This window comes from Diplotaxodon limnothrissa, linkage group LG9 (genome assembly GCF_057381915.1).
Source record: "Diplotaxodon limnothrissa isolate DT_005_m linkage group LG9, D_limnothrissa_male_GT1.1, whole genome shotgun sequence".
NCBI lineage: Eukaryota > Metazoa > Chordata > Actinopteri > Cichliformes > Cichlidae > Diplotaxodon > Diplotaxodon limnothrissa.
This window is the reverse complement of record NC_140604.1, coordinates 13185457-13204479: the sequence shown is the minus strand read 5'-3', so window position 1 is coordinate 13204479 and position 19023 is coordinate 13185457. Positions and strand designations below refer to the sequence as shown.

At 40.7% G+C, this 19023-nt stretch overlaps 1 protein-coding gene across 2 annotated transcripts in view; it reads right to left on the bottom strand.

Annotated features, from left to right (window-relative positions):
- Window positions 1-19023, bottom strand: part of LOC146625282 (uncharacterized) — a 43433-nt gene that overhangs the window by 5637 nt on the left and 18773 nt on the right. Inside the window, exons 1-2 of one of the 2 annotated variants that reach the window (XM_085362745.1) lie at window positions 13138-13155; window positions 9863-10459 (exon numbers count right to left, since the gene is read on the bottom strand). In XM_085362745.1, the coding sequence (XP_085218871.1) occupies window positions 9863-10459; window positions 13138-13155 (615 nt within the window). Of the gene's footprint in view, window positions 1-9862; window positions 10460-13137; window positions 13156-19023 lie in introns of those variants that run through there. The other variant, XM_085362746.1, reaches the window with a different exon arrangement.

The window sequence follows — 19023 nt, the reverse complement described above, 5'->3', positions numbered from 1 at the left end:
ACTGGTGTGGAGTGTGAACTGGCACGTCGACCCTCAAATGCACACAAACAATTTACTCCCTTTTAAAAACTGGAATAAGGCCTGATAACTTTCACCTCTTGTTGAATATTGAAATATCTTTTGAATTATTTAATGTCAGAATAAAAAGAGGGAGCTGTCTATGTTAATCACTTTCATCAAATTTAGGAGTACATATACACTAAGTTTATTGTTAATTAATAAAAAAACTCCAGACGATTCCATTCTGAGCTGAAGAAGCTTCTGATTGGTTAGTAGAGTCCATGTGAGTAAATTGGTGGCACAGCTGTGGATGCATATAAGGCAAAACACAGAGCCTGTTTCTTTGCCATGGGAAAATCAAGAGACGTCAACCAAAACACCAGGAAAAGAACTGTGGAGTTCCATAAGTGTGGCTCAATTTTGAATACAATTTGGTGCCATTTACAATTAAGAAATACAGATTAAATAAAGTTAACAAATGTTTTTTTTATATTTATCAATCTAAAAAAATAAACATTTAGTCTGATTTGATGTTACAATTAAAAAAGTGTTTGTGTTTTGATCTGAAGAGTGTGTAAATATCTGATTTCAACTGTATATTTGATGATTGTCAGCACAAAGAGGGAGAGAGAGGAACAGAGAGGGAGAGAGAGGAACAGAGAGGGAGATGGAGAATGAGGACAGAACAGAGATGGAACAAGAGCAGGTGAGATACACATGTTAGTCAAATGGTTGTTTACCAAAAGTATCACCGTATCATAGGTACTCATGTATCTCGTACCTAGTGTTTCTTTTTAGGTTTGCTATTTTTAAAATTCTACATTTATTAAGTTATGCAGGCTTTTTTGCACAACAAGGCTAAATAATTATATACATTTTTCTCAATCTGAATATTGTACTTTGGTAGAATTTAAAAAATAAGTGTAGTGCAGGTCTATGATGATTTTTAGTGCTACTATCATCTAGTTCTGATTCTGGTTCTGTCTTGGTTACTGTTGTAGTCCTGTTTTAAATCCGGATCAGTTCTGGGTCTGGTTGAATTGGGGTTTAGTCCTTGTGTCTTGATGCAGCCCCGACTTTGTTTTAAAAAACTAGTTTAAGGTGTCCTGCATATGTGATATATTTTTCCCTATATGAAGTCATTCTTTTTGGAACAAAACTCAAAACAGAGCCTATTAATCTTTCAGTCATTTCTACCCCCCCCCCCCCCCCCCAAAAAAAAAAAAAAAAATCCCACATGCATACTACCCTTTAGGGCTAAGCCCTGGGTGTTTCAAATGTCTGGCTCCACCTCTGATGGGTAGATAAGGCCTTGTGAAGCGTTTCAGCACATTCCCTAAACTGTATCGATACTGTGTCGACACAGTGTTGCTGTTTTGCTCCATACTGACACCTGCTGGGTCTTAAATATCATTGCAGGCAACTGACTTGAGACTCACAAAAGACGCTGATTCAATGACGTAGTCATACGTGTATACACTGTAGGTATTGTACTTTCCATGCAATCATTTTATATCTTTTAGATTTCACATATTGTAGACATGTTTAAAATATAGTGTGAAAGACATTAATTAAATTTTTTTTTAAAAAGTAGGGTTAGTATTAGTAGTATAAAAGTATTGTGAATGTAATATTACCCATTTTAATGTAATTGACTCAGAGTTTATTCTAAACTTTTATTCAGAAAAATAATTTTATCCAATGTTTTTGCATTCAGTCTATTGCGTTTAGTTGAGACCATTTCCCCAGCTTTGGAAAACACACGCTCACACTCCAATATCAACAAAATGTAACCAGATGCTGTTAATTGTTTCTTCACTTTTTCCCGACATGCTTGTATTTAAATCGGGCTCCTCTTCTCTCCGTGTACTTGGCCTGTAACACTGCACTTGCGTTCTTTGGAGCGTCTGCCCCCCCTTCTTTCTTTCTCATAATGATATGATCCCAGTTTGTCTTTGCCTTTGTATGGCCGTACGGTGTTTCTATCAAAATAAAGTCTATGGGCATGGATTCTCAGCATGGCTGAAGATGCGGCTCCCATTTACCGATGTGCCATTAATAACTGACGTATGAATTTATCTTGCAGGTCGGATGTAATTGCATCGTGGGCCAGATATGGTCTGCGGGCCATAAGTTTGACATCCCTGGTGTAACAACCTGCTCTGTACAATGAGTCTAGTTTTCCTCGATCATCTTGTAGACTTGCTGTTCTTTACTTTGATAACTGAATAAATTATTCCTTCCTGCTCATGTGAATTCCTCCCCATCCATATAAAACAGTAAACTGATTTAAGGATGTTATAGAAAGTCAACAAGCTGTAGAAGTTGTGCTTTATAATAAATACACAGTATGTGACTGTTTTCAAGAGTCTTTTAACACAAACACTGACTTTCAAGGAATCACTGAGGCCAGTTTTCCTTTGAGGAAAAAAAAATCCATCTGACGCCACACTTGTTGGTATTGCCTGCATCAGTGTTTTCTCTCTTCATTATAAGCTATTTGAGTTTGCATCACTGCAGTATTAGATAAAAACCTCAACAAGCAGACGACCCCCTATGAGCAAACACTTTGTGATGGTGGGAAGGAAAAGCAGAGAAAAGAGTCTGTTTCCCAAATCCAAACTGTAAGCTAGTTCGACAGGAGAGAGGCCTGATATCTGAAGGCTCTGCTCTCCTCCAAAAGTACAACTGCAGTCTGAGAGCGACGTGCTCTGTTGGGATCATACGGTACTACAGTATAAGGTCTTTAAGAAATGATGGGGCCTGATTATTCAGGACTTTATATTCAATTCTAGATTTAACATGGAGCCAGTGTGTTATGTTTCGGCTGTGTGCTGGCAGGAGAAGGACCCAGACTGACCAAAGCCAGAGCAAATGTCCAAAACCAAAAAAAAAAAAAAAACCAAAAACATGGAGCTCATGAAATAGTGCAAAACAAAAGTCTACGAAAAGCACTGATGCTCAGGAAACAGTCCAAAAGCACCACTCAGGAGGACGACCCGGAGGACGGCCGCACACGAGACTATCCAGTTCAGGGGGGCCGAAGGCTCAACAGTCCATGACTGAACAGCTCAGGGGGCTGACCACGGAGCCAGCGGTGGCAACGAATCAGGTCAGGAGGCCGGCCACGGAGCCACCGGCCAAGAAGTCCAGTCAGCGGCCTGGAAGGTGGCCACTGAAGCCAAACCAGGCAGGGACGAAGTTTAGCAGGACTAGGCCAGGCAGGACCAGGCGAGGAAGCTACTGGTGGTAGCGCTGCAGGTGAAGGCGTGGAAGCCGCAGGTGGTGGAGCAGCTGACAAGGAAGGTTGCTGGTGGGGCTCTCAGCCGGTCTGGAAACCAAAGCAGGGACCAGCTGGACCTCAACCTCCCTCACCCGAGGGACTGGTACAGGTGCAGGAGAAAGCTGGGCCCGAGCTGCCCTGAGTGCAGGGGCAGGAGGCAGAGAGTGGAGCTCAGGAACATTTTCACTGACAGTTTCTGTGTAAATGGGCTGGTGAGTAGCACACTCCAGGGATAAAGCCATACTAACAGTCTCATGAGATGCTGCCTGAACAGTGTTAATGGGATGGACACAAAAGCATGGTGAGCTGGGTCGAGGTTAAATGGTTCTGAAACACAAAACTCAACTTGATTCAATAGTTTCGCGGCACTGAGTCCAAGCTTCCTAGCCAGTTTTAATATGGCAGATGGCACTCTGTTGCTAGTCACATTTTCCATCTGAGGCACAGAAAAAATACAGTGAGGTACTGGTGGAGCAACACTGGGAGTCTCAGACACAGGAGCAGGATTATCGAGGTTCAGAGGAGTCAGTTGAAAAACCAAAGTGTTCATAGAAGGAGCGTGACTAACCATAGATGAAATGGTAGTTGGTCTGGTACCAGAATGTGAAGAATGTGGCAAACAGTCATTTTCACTCACAAAAGTTGTCTGCTCAGCTGCCGTGGAGCGACAGCGGTGTGAATGCTGCTTTCTCCTGGAAGAGGGAGGAGACGAGCCGTCCCATGAATCCTCCAGCGGACTCGGCTGAAAATCCTCCGGCTCTTCACAGAAGCGGCTGCTCATACAAGATCTACAGCAACACAGAAATATCCATACCTCCAGTAGTGCAAACTGTGTTGATGAACCCAACAGTAACAAAATAAGTTCTGAACTGAAATCGGACTACCTCTTAAAAAAACAAAAAAACCTATCACATGAAATGCAAATGGCTTGGGATGTGGCACAAATACCTAAAACTTTACACCACTGTATCTGAGGATTTATATGGTCGTTATAAGACACTATGCCCCTAATGCTGAAGGACTGGTTTATCTTCAGAAGGCTGGAAGATAAACACTCGCAGGAACACAGTGAGATGGACCGTCTGATACCGCAACAGGGCGGATAGTAAACTAATGTCGATAGCAAACAAAAAGCTTTATTTTTTTATTTTTCAAGTCTCCAACTGTAGCAAGTTGCCGGAGTTTTGGCACAACGCATTGGACATACCCATGTTGACAGCAGCCTCGTTTGTGCACGCAGCGACCAACTTTGTTGTCCAGTCATCCAAGCCTGTGTCCTCAAGAAGTCTCACAAGTCCATCCCTGTGCGGTGCGGTCAGCACCCAGTTCAATCAGTCCAAGAGAGTCAGAGGTAAACTCTCCATTGCTGGACACAGACACAATGTAAATGATGTCCACAGATCCATCGGAAAGCATCCCCCAAAATTCGGCAGACTGCAATTTGGCTCCTAACTCCCCGCTGATGGTGTGATGCTCTGCACGATCTGTGCCCCCTTCACGTGAATGATATGCATGTCTGACATTTACTCCTAGCCACCACAATAATAATAATATCCTCAGAATATAAATGTGGACATTTCTTCTCAGCTAGCTTGTTTATTAGCAATGACTTGCACCACATTTCAGTGCACTCATTGTTAGCTTCAAGCCACGGCACTTTGAGCCACCTTTTCGAAAGAAGTTTTTTCTTGAGCTCTGGCTCCGAAGCTGTAGGAACACGTGTCAGGTTGAATGAGATGGTCAAGTACGCAAAGGCGCTTGGTAACATAAGTGTCACTACGCATTCATAATTTTTGTCACACATGCACACCTGAGTAGCAGCTAGGTGCATCCCTGTCTATAACACAGTTTAACATGTTTATCTTACTCATCACCAGTGTTTGGTGGGGTACTTGGACGCGTGTGATGGAGCATTGTCCTGCATGAAAATCATGTTTTTCTTGAAGGATGCAGACTTCTTCCTGTACCACTGCTTGAAGAAGGTGTCTTCCAGAAACTGGCAGTAGGACTGGGAGTTGAGCTTGACTCCATCCTCAACCCGAAAAGGCCCCACAAGCTCATCTTTGATGATACCAGCCCAAACCAGTACTCCACCTCCACCTTGCTGGCGTCTGAGTCGGACTGGAGCTCTCTGCCCTTTACCAATCCAGCCACGCGCCCATCCATCTGGCCCATCAAGACTCACTCTCATTTCATCCGTCCATAAAACCTTAGAAAAACCAGTCATGAGATATTTCTTGGCCCAGTCTTGACGTTTCAGCTTGTGTGTCTTGTTCAGTGGTGGTCGTCTTTCAGCCTTTCTTACCTTGGCCATGTCTCTGAGTATTGCACAGTCACAACATCACACTCCAGTGATGTTGCAGCTCCGAAATAAGGCCAAACAGGTGGTAAGTGGCATCTTGGCAGCTGCACGCTTGACTTTTCTCAGTTCATGGGCAGTTATTTTGCGCCTTGGTTTTTCCACACGCTTCTTGCGACGCTGTTGACTATTTTGAATGAAACACTTGATTGTTCGATGATCACGCTTCAGAAGCTTTGCAATTTTGAGACTGCTGCATCCCTCTGCAAGATATCTCACTATTTTTGACTTTTCTGAGCCTGTCAAGTCCTTCTTTTGACCCATTTTGCCAAAGGAAAGGACGTTGCCTAATAATTATGCACACCTGATATAGGGTGTTGATGTCATTAGACCACATCCCTTCTCATTAAAGAGATGCACATCACCTAATATGCTTAATTGGTAGTAGGCTTTCGAGCCTATACAGCTTGGAGTAAGACAACATGCATGAAGAGGATGATGTGGGCAAAATACTCATTTGCCTAATAATTCTGCACTCCCTGTAGAAAGGAAAAAATAATGTGCACATTTCCACGAGAGAAATCCCACGCCTGATTCTATCCTAGCCATTCTATCCTTGCTTTTTACATCCAACACAAAAACTGCAGTCGTGGTGCTTTCGATTGTACTCAGAACTCGGAAATTCTGCCTTCTGAATAGGAAGATGTAGGTAACAACAGACTGCAGATGAGCTGCATACAGAGCTGGACTGGGACAAAAAAATCGTCCCGGGCATTTTGACTAGAGACCGGCCCACCATTATAGGAAAAACCATAAAGCCTTTGAATGAAAATAAACGCTGTTGTGACAGTGATGTACACTGTTCTGATGGTATATATGTATCAATCTATCAATTGTTTGTTGTAAGACTCAGATAATTATTTTTTTAAAAGTGAGACATTTTAAATGAGAATAAGAAAAGTATTTCCTTGTGCCCCCCTCTCCCTTTTAATGCCCTACATGGACCCCTGGCAACACTTTGCTAGACCCGCCCCTGCACAGTTACCAGCTGTCAGCTACTTAGAAAAGGATCCTGGTGTTATTTGTCTCTCAGAAACAGTTCATAACTTCCCTTCAACTCATTTATGTCACCTAAAAGGCAAACCTGTTTCTCCATCACCTGTTCAGCTCTGATTCAGTAAGGACATCTCCTTGTTTCATCTTCATGTTTCCCTCTCACCACATAACCAAACCGATATCATGACCAGCAGATTTACAGCTGTGGCTCCAGCAAACATCAGCTGATACTAGAAATTAATATTAAATAAATTCTAACAACAGCTGATCAAGCTTAAACGTGCTGCTGTTGTTTAGCGCGACATCCGCTGGTTTCCTCTTTCTGGCGCAAAGTGGGCGATAAACAAACAAGAGAGAAAAGCCGATCAGCTGATCATTGATCACTTTCACGATTGAAGCAGAAACAGGAGAGAAGAAGAGGCAGCTGTGCAGCAAACACACAGTAACTCCAGCTTTGTGTCTTTTTCATTGTAGCTGAAGTCCGGGACAAACTGTGTTTCTTTTCACCTAAATACGAAACGCGTAATATTTTCTCTGAATACGAGACGATTCCGTTTTTTACGGGACGGTTGGCAACTCTAATAATTAACCTTATGAACAAAATAAAGTTCAACATCAGTAACATAGCACCCACCCAGCTGTATAGAAACTCCGTCATGCTAGCTAGCACGCAGTACGAAAAAGTCAGCATAACGAAAATAAACTCCAACTAAACTTGGTTCATATCTGACCCAGATGGACTGCAGGTCATAACTTCTTACCTGAAGTTCAGTTCACCTGACACTCTCGGACCAGCGGCCGCTTCGGGTCTCTCCTCTTGCCTCCCTTTTCCTTCATCCACCTGCTGGCTTCCACCACTTGCTAATGTTATTGAATCTGTAGAAGCTCCGCGATAGCCACCACACGAAGTAACGAATAACGACCCTATCTAAATCCCAGTAACGAGTAACGCGTTCCTGGTTTTGGCATAATAACTAGTTACTGTGCTCGTTACCACAATAATAACGTAGTTACTGTAACGCGTTACTTAATAACGCGTTAGTCCCAACACTGCTCATCACCTGTTTAATTTTTCTCAGTACACAAGAGGAACATGTTCATTCACAGCTGAACTCTGTGGAGCCTGATCTCAAGGGTTTTATGTCTGACCCTGAAACCGGAAGAGGATCTTTCTGTCTCTTTAGATTCACTGTGATCCAGTGATGGGAGTGATTTCAGCCCTGAGTGATCACGCTGATGTTTGCACAGAGCAGACAATGAGGTGAATGTTTTGGCACATTGGTAACAGTGAAACAGTTTATTAGTAACGTGGGATCGTTTGTGTTTGGAGTATGAACTGAGATTCCTGAAGCTCTTGTCACACTGGTCACAGCTGTAGTTTCCTTCCAAGTGTGTACGTTCATGATTGTTACGATTACCTGATTGTAAAAAGCTTTTGTCACAGTGTCTGCACTTGTATGGTTTCTCTCCTGTGTGGACTCGTTCATGTCTTTTAAGGTTGATTGCAGTGGTGAAGGATGACCCACATTGTTCACATAGGTTCTTTGTAACCTCACTGTGAATGAGTTCATGTTCTTTTAATCTACCTGATGTGGTGAAGCTTCTCCCACATTCTTTGCAATATTTCAGTTTGTCTCCAGTGTGTTTACGTTGATGTACTTTTAGGGTGTGTTTTCGACTGAAAGTTATTCCACAAAGATCACAACGAAACTCTTCCCCACCACCACAGCGATGACAGGGTTGAGAACTGGATCCATCTGTGTCGCTCTGCTTCTAAACAAAGACACAAAGACAGTGTAAGTCAGTCCTTCAACATTTTTATCCTGAACGTCGCCTGAAATAAAGAGCATCTCTGCAGACGTCCAATTACATTTTACTGTTTCAGTTAACACACTCAGTTTACTGGGCTGCAATAACTACAATACTACCACCATAATACTACAGTAATACTTATTTCATGTTACAGTAACATCTGAGTTACACTAAAGTACTACTATGCTAATATTTGCAGGGTACCAACACAGTGCTAAACTACTAATGTAACACTGCAGTAATACTCATTTAATACTGCATTAATAACACTGTAAATGTGCAGTTATAACACTCAGCTGACTGGGACACAAGACAAACACTGCTACCCCCATGACACTGCAATTATAATATTAAATAAGTATTTTAACACTAATGTCTAAAAGCACTAAAGCTATAAATAAGCAATGATACTACTGCTACAATAATACAATACCATTACGTAATGATACAACTTTGTTAACCATAAGAGAAGATTACAGAATGTTTGGTTTTGTGCTTATTTTCATTTGTGTTTTATTTTATTCCATGTACACCTGACAGAGGAACGAGCCGCTGTAAAGAAAGAAGAAAGAAAAGAAAGAAAGTGTACTTTATTTAGTCCCCGTGGGGAAAATCCCTCTCTGCATTTAACCCATTCACTCAGTGAAGCAGTGGGCAGCCATTGGGCGCCCGGGGAGCAGTGTGTAGGGACGGTACCTTGCTCAGGGGTACCTCAGGGTAGCTGTTCAGGGGAATCGAACCCCCGACCTTCCGATCATGGGGCCACCACTCTACCTACTGAGCTATCCCTGCCCAAAATGCCCAAAAGGCCATTTATGCTGAAATAATAACAATATCATGATATACCAGGAAACTGCCTGAACATTAAATAACACCATCATATCAATTTTCACCACTTTTAGTTTTTCATGATCGTGTAAACAAAAACCATAACTGAAATGAAAATCTGAATCACTCAGAGCTGCTTTTCCATCCATCCATCCATCCATTCACTACCGCTTTTCCTTTTCAGGGTCGCGGGGGGCGCTGGAGCCAATCCCAGCTGTCGTAGGGCGAAAGGCAGGGTACACCCTGGACAGGTCGCCAGTCTGTCACAGGGCCAACACACAAGGACAGACAACCATTCATTCACACCTAGTGACAATTTGGATTTTCCAATTAACCTATCCCCACAAACTGCATGTCTTTGGACGGTGGGAGGAAGCCGGAGTACCCGGAGGGAACCCACGCAAACACGGGGAGAACATGCAAACTCCACACAGAAAGACTGATGGTGGAATTGAACTTAGGACCTTCTTGCTGTGCGGCAACAGTGCTAACCACCGTGCCACCGTGCCGCTAACGCAGTTTAATGAGCAGAGTTGTTCCAAACAGTCAGGCTAAAATGACAAGATAACAATATAAATACATACCTCACAGTAACTGCACTTGTAGAGTCTCTTTCTGGTGTGGATCTGTTGGTGTCGTCTTAGGTAACGTGGAGATTTAAAAGTCTTCTCACACAGGTCACATTTATAAGGTCTCTCCTCAGTGTGGGTAAACATGTGTTGTTGTAAATCTGTGCCTGTTATAAACTGTTTATCACACTGATCACAGCAGTACACAACATGTCTGGTGTGAATGCGTAGGTGTGTATTCCGGCTGTCTAGGTGGCGAAAAGTTTTTCCACAGATGTCACAGCTGTATGCCTTAATTCCAGAGTGGGTAACTAGATGCTTCTGTAGTTGGCTACTTTGAGTAAAAGCTCTGCCACACTGATCACAGCTGTACGCTTTAACTCCACTGTGGATAAGTTGGTGTTTTTTTAGAACATCCTTCCAAGAAAAAGTCTTTCCACACAACTCACAGCTGAACGGTCTCTCTCCAGTGTGGATGACCTGATGACGTTTTAGTGAACCCTTCACAGCAAAACCCATCCCACACTCGTCACAAGTGTATGTTTTCTCTCCCTTTCTTCTTTGAGGTTTGTCGGCCTCCTGAGAGCGCTGACTTCTTGCTCCATGTTGGTCCTGCAGTGACAGAGATACAAACAGAGGCAGTGAGTGAAATGCAGTCGTGGAACAAACTGAACCTGAACAATCATTATAATTTCCTTTATTTCCTTTATATTTGAAAATATAAAGGATATAATAAAGGCTTATCGTATTATTTTATTATATTATTTTACTGTATTATTTTTATGGATTGGATTTATATAGCGCTTTTTGAGGCACCCAAAGTTCTTTACAATGCCCTATTCATTCACTCTCACATTCACACACTGGTGGAGGCAAGCTACAAGGCAAGCTTTTATTCATCAAAATAGATAGAAAAGACCAATGAGACCATCAAATAATTGAAATGCAGTCGTGGAACAAACTGAGCCGACTGTCTTCAGCACATCTCTGAGAAATGGTGTAGGTAACATATCCAAGGGGCACGTAGTTGGTTTCATGTGCATTATTATATCAGTGAGATGGGATAATGAAACCGGTTTAAATTCTGAAAAAAGGAATGAACATGTATGTGGTTCAGAGGGGTCTTGGGATGGGAGCGGGATATGTGCTCAGATATCATTAATTTTTTCAGTAAAGAATTTTTGAAAATCCTCAGACGTGTGTGGGGCAGTCTCAGATATGATTGATGTGGTGGGATGCAAGACAGAGTTGATTGTATTGAATAGAACTTTAGGATTACCAGACTTCTTGTTAATGATCATGGAGAAATAATTTGCTCTTTCTACCTTGATGGTGCGCTGATAGTTATTTAAGCAATCTCTAAACACTTGATAAGAAACGTGGAGCTTATCTTTCTTCCATTTTCGTTCTGCTTTCCTGCATTCCTGCCTGACGGCACGAGTGACCTTATTTAGCCAAGGCTGAGTTTAAAATTTTTGCCGTCTACTTTTTAAAGGAGCAATTGAGTCCATTATGTTGGTACAAGCACAATTAAAACATGCAAGAAGCTCATCAGGATTATTGCTATGAGGAGAACTTTCATCAAAGGTGGCTAAAGGAGATGCAGCGAAGGCAGCTGAGAATTGGGGAGCAGTTTCAGGTGTTATAGGGAGTATAAGAGAGGGGGCCTGGGTTTGTTTGGGGGATGAGTGAGGAATTGGAATATTAAACAAAATGAAATTATGGTCAGACGGACACACATCAATCACTTCAACGCCAATCACTGAGAGCCCAGATGACAAGATGAGGTCAAGAGTGTGGCCCTGCTTGTGTGTAGGGCCGTTGACAGACTGGGTCAGGTTAAATGAGTCCAAGAGTTGTAAAAACTCCCTAACCAAAGGTTTAGAGGGGCAACACATATGGATATTGAAGTCGCCAAGGATTAGAAGCCTATCAGTGGTTGGATAGAAAATCCGAAAATTCCTTAATGAAGTCTTTGTTAAGGTGAGGAGGCCTATAAGCTAGAGCACAGAGTACAGGAGAGGACAGATCCAGCAGTTGCAGTTCAAAACTGGTGTAGACACTTCTGGGTAGCATTCTACATCTAAAGTGATCTCTGAAAACTGTTGCCAGGCTGCCTCCACGACCAGCAGGTCCTAGGTGTGTTGAGGAAGTTACAGTTTTCAGGAGTCAGTTCCACAAAAGCAGCTAGATCATCAGTAGGTAGCCAAGTTCCAGTAATAAAGAGAAAGTCCAAGCCATGAGAAACAACCAAGTCACGGTATATGAAAGTCTTGTTCACCACGGACCTTGCATTGACTAATGCCAATTTAAGTGGTGAAGAATCTGAGAATGAATGTGTGACAGCACCAGATGGTACAAATTCCAGATGCTGAATCGTATGGTTAAAAGGGGAATCATAGTTTCTCCATTTGTTCACACAGCCAAGTTAAAACCACGTTAGCCAGCATGCCACAGCCACGAATTACAGCCCAGTGCCAGAAAAGTGTCTTCATAGTTTTATTTTTGAAATACACCAATTTTTATATACTGCAGGAAAAAATAAATAAATATTATAATGCAAATTGCAAAAATTAAAACAAACTATTTCCAGCAGTGCAATATGAGTCCGAAGCATCCCAGAAACAACACAGAAAGTCATGAAGTCAAATATAACTTTTAAAAACACCAGTATAGGCTCACAAGGCCCTGATGGTAAAAGGCTACATTTCCGCAAAACGACATCACTTCCGGTTTCGGGCAGGACATGGAGGACATGCGATAGTTCGCGCTGATGGAGTATGAAGTGTTACGAACAGCTGATCGGATCGGCAAAGCGTGTTTCTGGAATATTATGTCTTTGTTGCTGCAAGTGCTTTCTATGCAGTTTTTGCAAAGCTTTATGTGGAAGGAAACTGGGAGTTAGGACAAGCTGATGGCATAAGATGTAAGTACAACTCCTCCGGTTTTCAAAAAGTAGTGCGCTAGCTTACGTGGTTGCAGTGCTACCGGGATTTAAAAACAGTTACACAAAACGGAGCGTGCCCGCTCTGACCGGCTTTAAAGGGTTAATAAACTGGAAATGTAAAGCTTACATGTAAGTCCTCATGTGTTGAAATCTGATATTGGGTCTGTACATGTGACATTATGTTTTTTCGTAAACTGAAAGATGCTGCAAAACAATCTGACGCAGAATATTTAGTGAAGTGATTGTATATATAATAATATACAACACAGTCATATAACAGGTTGGGAGGATGAGAGTTTTAGACGTGACTGATTATTTGGTGAAACTGTGATATTTTCCTCACCTCCTGTGTTGAGCTCATTGTTTCCTCTGTAGTGACTCAGCTGAGTCCAGATGGCTGAAAATGTTCCTCTGCTGCTCCGTCAGACTCTTCTCCTCCTGCTGATCAGCTGGGACACAAAACAGATCTTTGTTAGGCTCCACACTGCACTGAAGAGTCAAAGTGTCTCATATGTTCATCTGACAACACAAAGTACAAATTTCACTCTGATTGCTTGTAGAAATCTTGTGAGACGTGTTGTGCTGCAAAGTGAGGAAACTCTCTCACTCACTTATACTTCAGGAGGAACTTTGTGACATTGGCTCTAATATTCTAAGCAGCCCTTTACTATGACAGAGCCAGAAAGTCCTATTTGAAGGTTTGGGAGAAGGACCATGTTAAAGGTGGATTGGGGTTTATACACTTTGTTATGATACAGGTAAGGCTGTAAGAGCCTGAGAAGGTGTCCTGAATAAACCTCTAAAACCAGTTTTCAGCTAACGACTCTGCTTCAGTCTGGAAAACAGCAACTACAAGTTTAAAGACTCCATCAACAATTCACACCCAGCAACAGCCTGAACAGCTCCTCCTGTGGTTTCCACAAACAGGGACAGACCTGTTACTCCCCCACCCCACACTTTCAACTCCTTCAGCCCCCCAGTCCCACCCCCCACCATTCCCCAACGACCACTGATCAAAGCTCATTGATCAAATGCTGTGATTGCAGCGACTCCCCAACTCTCTCTGAATGGTACTCATTGCCATTGATCAGCGGCCTTTGATTAATGAGCTTTGATCAGTGGTTTCAGTGCTTTCCTTCCTGCTTTGACTGCAGCTGTGTTTGACACAGGAAGACATTATTACATTTGTCACGATTATACTTTATTCTTTTTGGGGGAAGTGCAGCTTTAAACCTTCATATGATTCAAGTCAACCCAACAAATCAATCTGAACGATCACAGGTGGGAAAAACTTCTGTAGATAAAAAAAAAAAAAAAAAAAAAAAAAAATTCAATCCACAACATGATTAAAAACATGATTTCACCAAATCACCAGGAGCTGCACATTAACCACCACAATATATTTTATTCTCTGTGCTTTCAAATATGAACACTGTTTACTTTCATCTCTGTTTCATTAGTTTTTGTTAACATCTTCCTGTGCATCACTTTACAGCAGCCACACTCATTAAAATGAGACTTTGTAGGAGTTCACTTCCTCTCATGTGTTCATCCACAGCAGCTGGACAATAAAGTTTATTGTGACCCTGATACTGCAGCAGATCGCTCTCATCCATTTCCTGTTATCACTTCAAATAGAAATGAGGCTGTAGAGGTTTGGTGCAGGCAGAAAAACAGCTGCAGGGACAATGAAAAGACTTTTCTGCTCCAACTTCTCCCAGCATGCTGAGCTAATGATTAGTTGGTGTTTTTCTCCAAACACTCTCTCACTCTTCTCTCAACGTGTTCACAATAAACTGTGAACAGACACCGAGGAGAGCAGCAGAAGACCTCATTCAGGAGCTAAACTCAACATGAACTGAACTCACAGTAAAGTTAGCTCGGTGCTTACCTTTAGATGAGCCCACAAACCGAGAGAAACTCCGCGATGAAGCTGCAACTCTTTCCAAACACAGGAAACAGATCAGGGAGCAGAGACCCACGTGGTTCACGCTGATCTCAGCTACGATCCAGGAGACAAGGGTGGGCAGATCGATGCAGATATCGATCCAAACGGTGGTACTACTTTATTCTCTTTGAATGAAAAAGCAGCTCTCTGTGCAAACACCTCTTCTCGTGGAGCGTCCTTACTTTGTTCCGCCCTGTCACTACCCGATCCGTACCGGAAACCCGATCGGTACCCCGCATGCGCAAGTCTTACGTCACTTCCTCTCTTTGCCAACATTCAATATATTTGAATGATCGGATGACACTACATTATTCCTAAAAGATGAAAATCAAATCTCTATTGCTATTGAAACAATCTCCACATTTTCCAAAGTTTCTGGATTGTACTTGAATATTCCTAAATGTGAACTTATGGCGATAAAAGAATGTTCGAAAACAGCTTTGTGTAACATTCCAACAAAACAAGAAGTTTGTTATTTAAGATAAGATAAGATAAGATAAGATAACCTTTATTAGTCCCACACGTGGGAAATTTGTTTTGTCACAGCAGGAAGTGGACAGTGCAAAAGTTATGAGGCAAAAATTAGAATACAATAAGAATAAATACAGTACACAACTGTACAGAATAGAATAAAATACTATATACAGTAGAATAAAATAAAATAAATATACAATAAGATAAAAATAGAATACAAATACAAATACTATATACAACTGAGTAAAAATACAACGATGACAGAAAGGATTATTTAGGTATCATAATAACCAAAAATCAGGAAAGTAGAATCACTCAAAATTTTTATCCTATTCTAGAGAAACTCAAACACAGATTTAATCAGTGGCTCTTAAGAGATTTGTCGTTAAAAGGCAGAATATTAATAACTAAAGCAGAAGGCATCTCTCGTCTTACATACGCTGCATTGGCATTGCACCTTGATAAAAAACTTATAAAAGAGGTTGATAAGTTACTTTTCAACTTTATCTGGAAAAATAGGACACACTACATTAGAAAAACAGTTCTTATGAACTCCTATGTCAATGGAGGACTTAATGTGTTAGATTTTAACACTTTAAATAGTACATTCAAAATAAATTGGTTGAAGAATCTAATTACTAATCCTACTTCCATTTGGAATACTATACCTGTGTTCATGTTTTCTAAGTTAGGTGGCACTGAATTTTTCCTTACTTGTAATTTTGATATTGATAAAATCCCTTTAAAAATCTCTGCTTTTCATCGTCAAGCTTTTTTAGCATGGACTCTTATTTACAAGCATAACTTTAGTCCACACAGTCATTATATCTGGAATAACAAGGATGTTTTATTTAAAAGAAAATCTCTCTTCTTAGATAGTTGGTTTAGGAATAACATTATTTTAGTCAACCAATTATTTGATTCAAATGGTACGATTTTCTCCTATGAAGAATTTTGTTTACATTTCAATTTAGCTATAAATTGTCATGATTATACCAAAGTATTTGGCTCAATACCATCAGGGGTTTGTATGCTGTTTAAGAATCAACCTAATATCACTTCATTCCACAGGCCGTTGGCATCTCCCATACAAACTTTTGTTGGCAAGATTTGCTTTTCTAAGCAATCTAAAAACAGCAATAAATCGATTAGAGCTTTATTTCAGAGTACCATAACCACGCTACCATATGTCATTTTTTTCTTGAACCAGCTGTCAGATGGTATTATGTGGAACGAAGTTTGGAAACTCCCTAATCAGTTTTTAATTACCAACAAAATTAAAGATATTTCTTATAAATTAATACACAGAATTTATCCTTCTAAAGATTATCTTCAAAGCAAATTCAAATTAGACATTGATACAAGCTGTAGCTTTTGTAAAACTTCCAAGGAATCTACTATACATCTTTTTTGGTTTTGTAACCTTGTACAAGATTTTTAGCAGAGTTTATGTGTTTTTATTTCAGAAAATATATTTAAAGGATTTGTACTGTTTTGGAAATATGTTTTGTTTGGTCTACACAAAAACCAAAGACAATTACACTTTGATAACAGATATATGATTAACTTGTTACTTTTAATGGCTAAATTTCATATTCACAAGTCCAAATGTTTAGGAAGACATCCCTCTTTTTATGTATTCTCCTTTGAACTTGTACAGAATCTTAACTCAATTAAGAACTCCACTAACCCAAAAGCTATAAAAACTATTGGTGTTTGTGAAAAAATCAAGATCTTTCAATCACTTTATTCTTTGGCTTGATCAGTTACTTTCCCCCTAGCATATTTATATTGTTGTTTCTGAATACTGTTCGTGTATTTGTTTATCTATGCATACAATTCTTTTGTAAGTACAACACCATTATTGTAGTACTGTTTAATTCCGTTTTGTATTGTACTGATGTTTAAATAAAGGTTTGAGAAAAAAAAATATATATAAAAAAAAAAAAAAAAACACCCAGCACGCCCCTGCGGGCGGTTTATCCTTCAAGCTCGGGTCCTCTACCAGAGGCCTGGGAGCTTGAGGGTCCTGCGCAGTATCTTAGCTGTTCCCAGGACTGCGCTCTTCTGGACAGAGATCTCCGATGTTATTCCCGGGATCTGCTGGAGCCACTCGCCTAGCTTGGGAGTCACCGCACCTAGTGCTCCGATTACCACGGGGACCACCGTTACCTTCACCCTCCACATCCTCTCGAGCTCTTCTCTGAGCCCTTGGTATTTCTCCAGCTTCTCGTGTTCCTTCTTCCTGATATTGCTGTCATTCGGAACCGCTACATCGATCACTGCGGCCGTCTTCTTCTGTTTGTCTACCACCACTATGTCCGGTTGGTTAGCCACCACCATTTTGTCCGTCTGTATCTGGAAGTCCCACAGGATCTTAGCTCGGTCATTCTCCACCACCCTTGGGGGCATCTTCCATTTTGACCTCGGGACTTCCAGGTTATACTCGGCACAGATGTTCCTGTACACTATGCCGGCCACTTGGTTATGGCGTTCCATGTATGCCTTGCCTGCTAGCATCTTGCACCCTGCTGTTATGTGCTGGATTGTCTCTGGGGCATCTTTACACAGCCTGCACCTGAGGTCTTGCCTGGTGTGATAGACCCCAGCCTCTATGGATCTTGTGCTCAGAGCTTGTTTTTGTGCTGCCATGATTAGTGCCTCTGTGCTGTCTTTCAGTCCAGCCACTGGTAGGATTTCTGGATATCAGCCACCTCCTCTATCTGCCGGTGGTACATACCGTGCAGGGGCCTATCTTTATGTCAGTGGCTTCTATCTCCTCCTTTGGCCAGCCTATTACCCCAGCAGGGTACCTGATCACGGGCAGGGCATACGTGTTGATGGCCCGGATCTTGTTCTTACCGTTCAGCTCTGAACGGTAAGATGAGATATATAGATATAGATAGATATAGATATATAGATATAGATATCTATATAGATATCTATATCTATAGATATCTATATAGATATCTATATCTATATAGATATCTATATCTATATCTATATATCTATATAGATATCTATATCTATATCTATATATCTATATAGATATCTATATCTATAGATATCTATATCTATATCTATATATCTATATCTATATATCTATATCTATATATCTATATAGATATCTATATCTATATATCTATATCTATCTATATCTATATATCTCATCTTACCGTTCAGAGCTGAACGGTAAGAACAAGATCCGGGCCATCAACACGTATGCCCTGCCCGTGATCAGGTACCCTGCTGGGGTAATAGGCTGGCCAAAGGAGGAGATAGAAGCCACTGACATAAAGATATCTATATAGATATCTATATAGATATAGATATCTATATCTATCTATATCTATATAGATATATAGATATCTATATCGATATAGATATCTATATATCTATATAGATATCTATATATCTATATAGATAGATAGATATATAGATATCTATATAGATATCTATATCTATATAGATATCTATATATCTATATAGATATCTATATATCTATCTATATCTATATCTATATAGATATCTATATCTGTAGATATCTATATCTATAGATATCTATATCTATAGATATCTACAGATATAGATATCTATCTAGATATAGATATCTATCTAGATATCTATCTAGATAGATATCTATATAGATAGATATCTATATAGATAGATATCTATATCTAGATAGATATCTATAGATATAGATATCTATATAGATATCGATATAGATATCTATATCGATATCTATATCAAGCTGTTGAGAAATGCTAGGAGCTAACTGGGCGCTAACCGTATCATTCAAATATATCT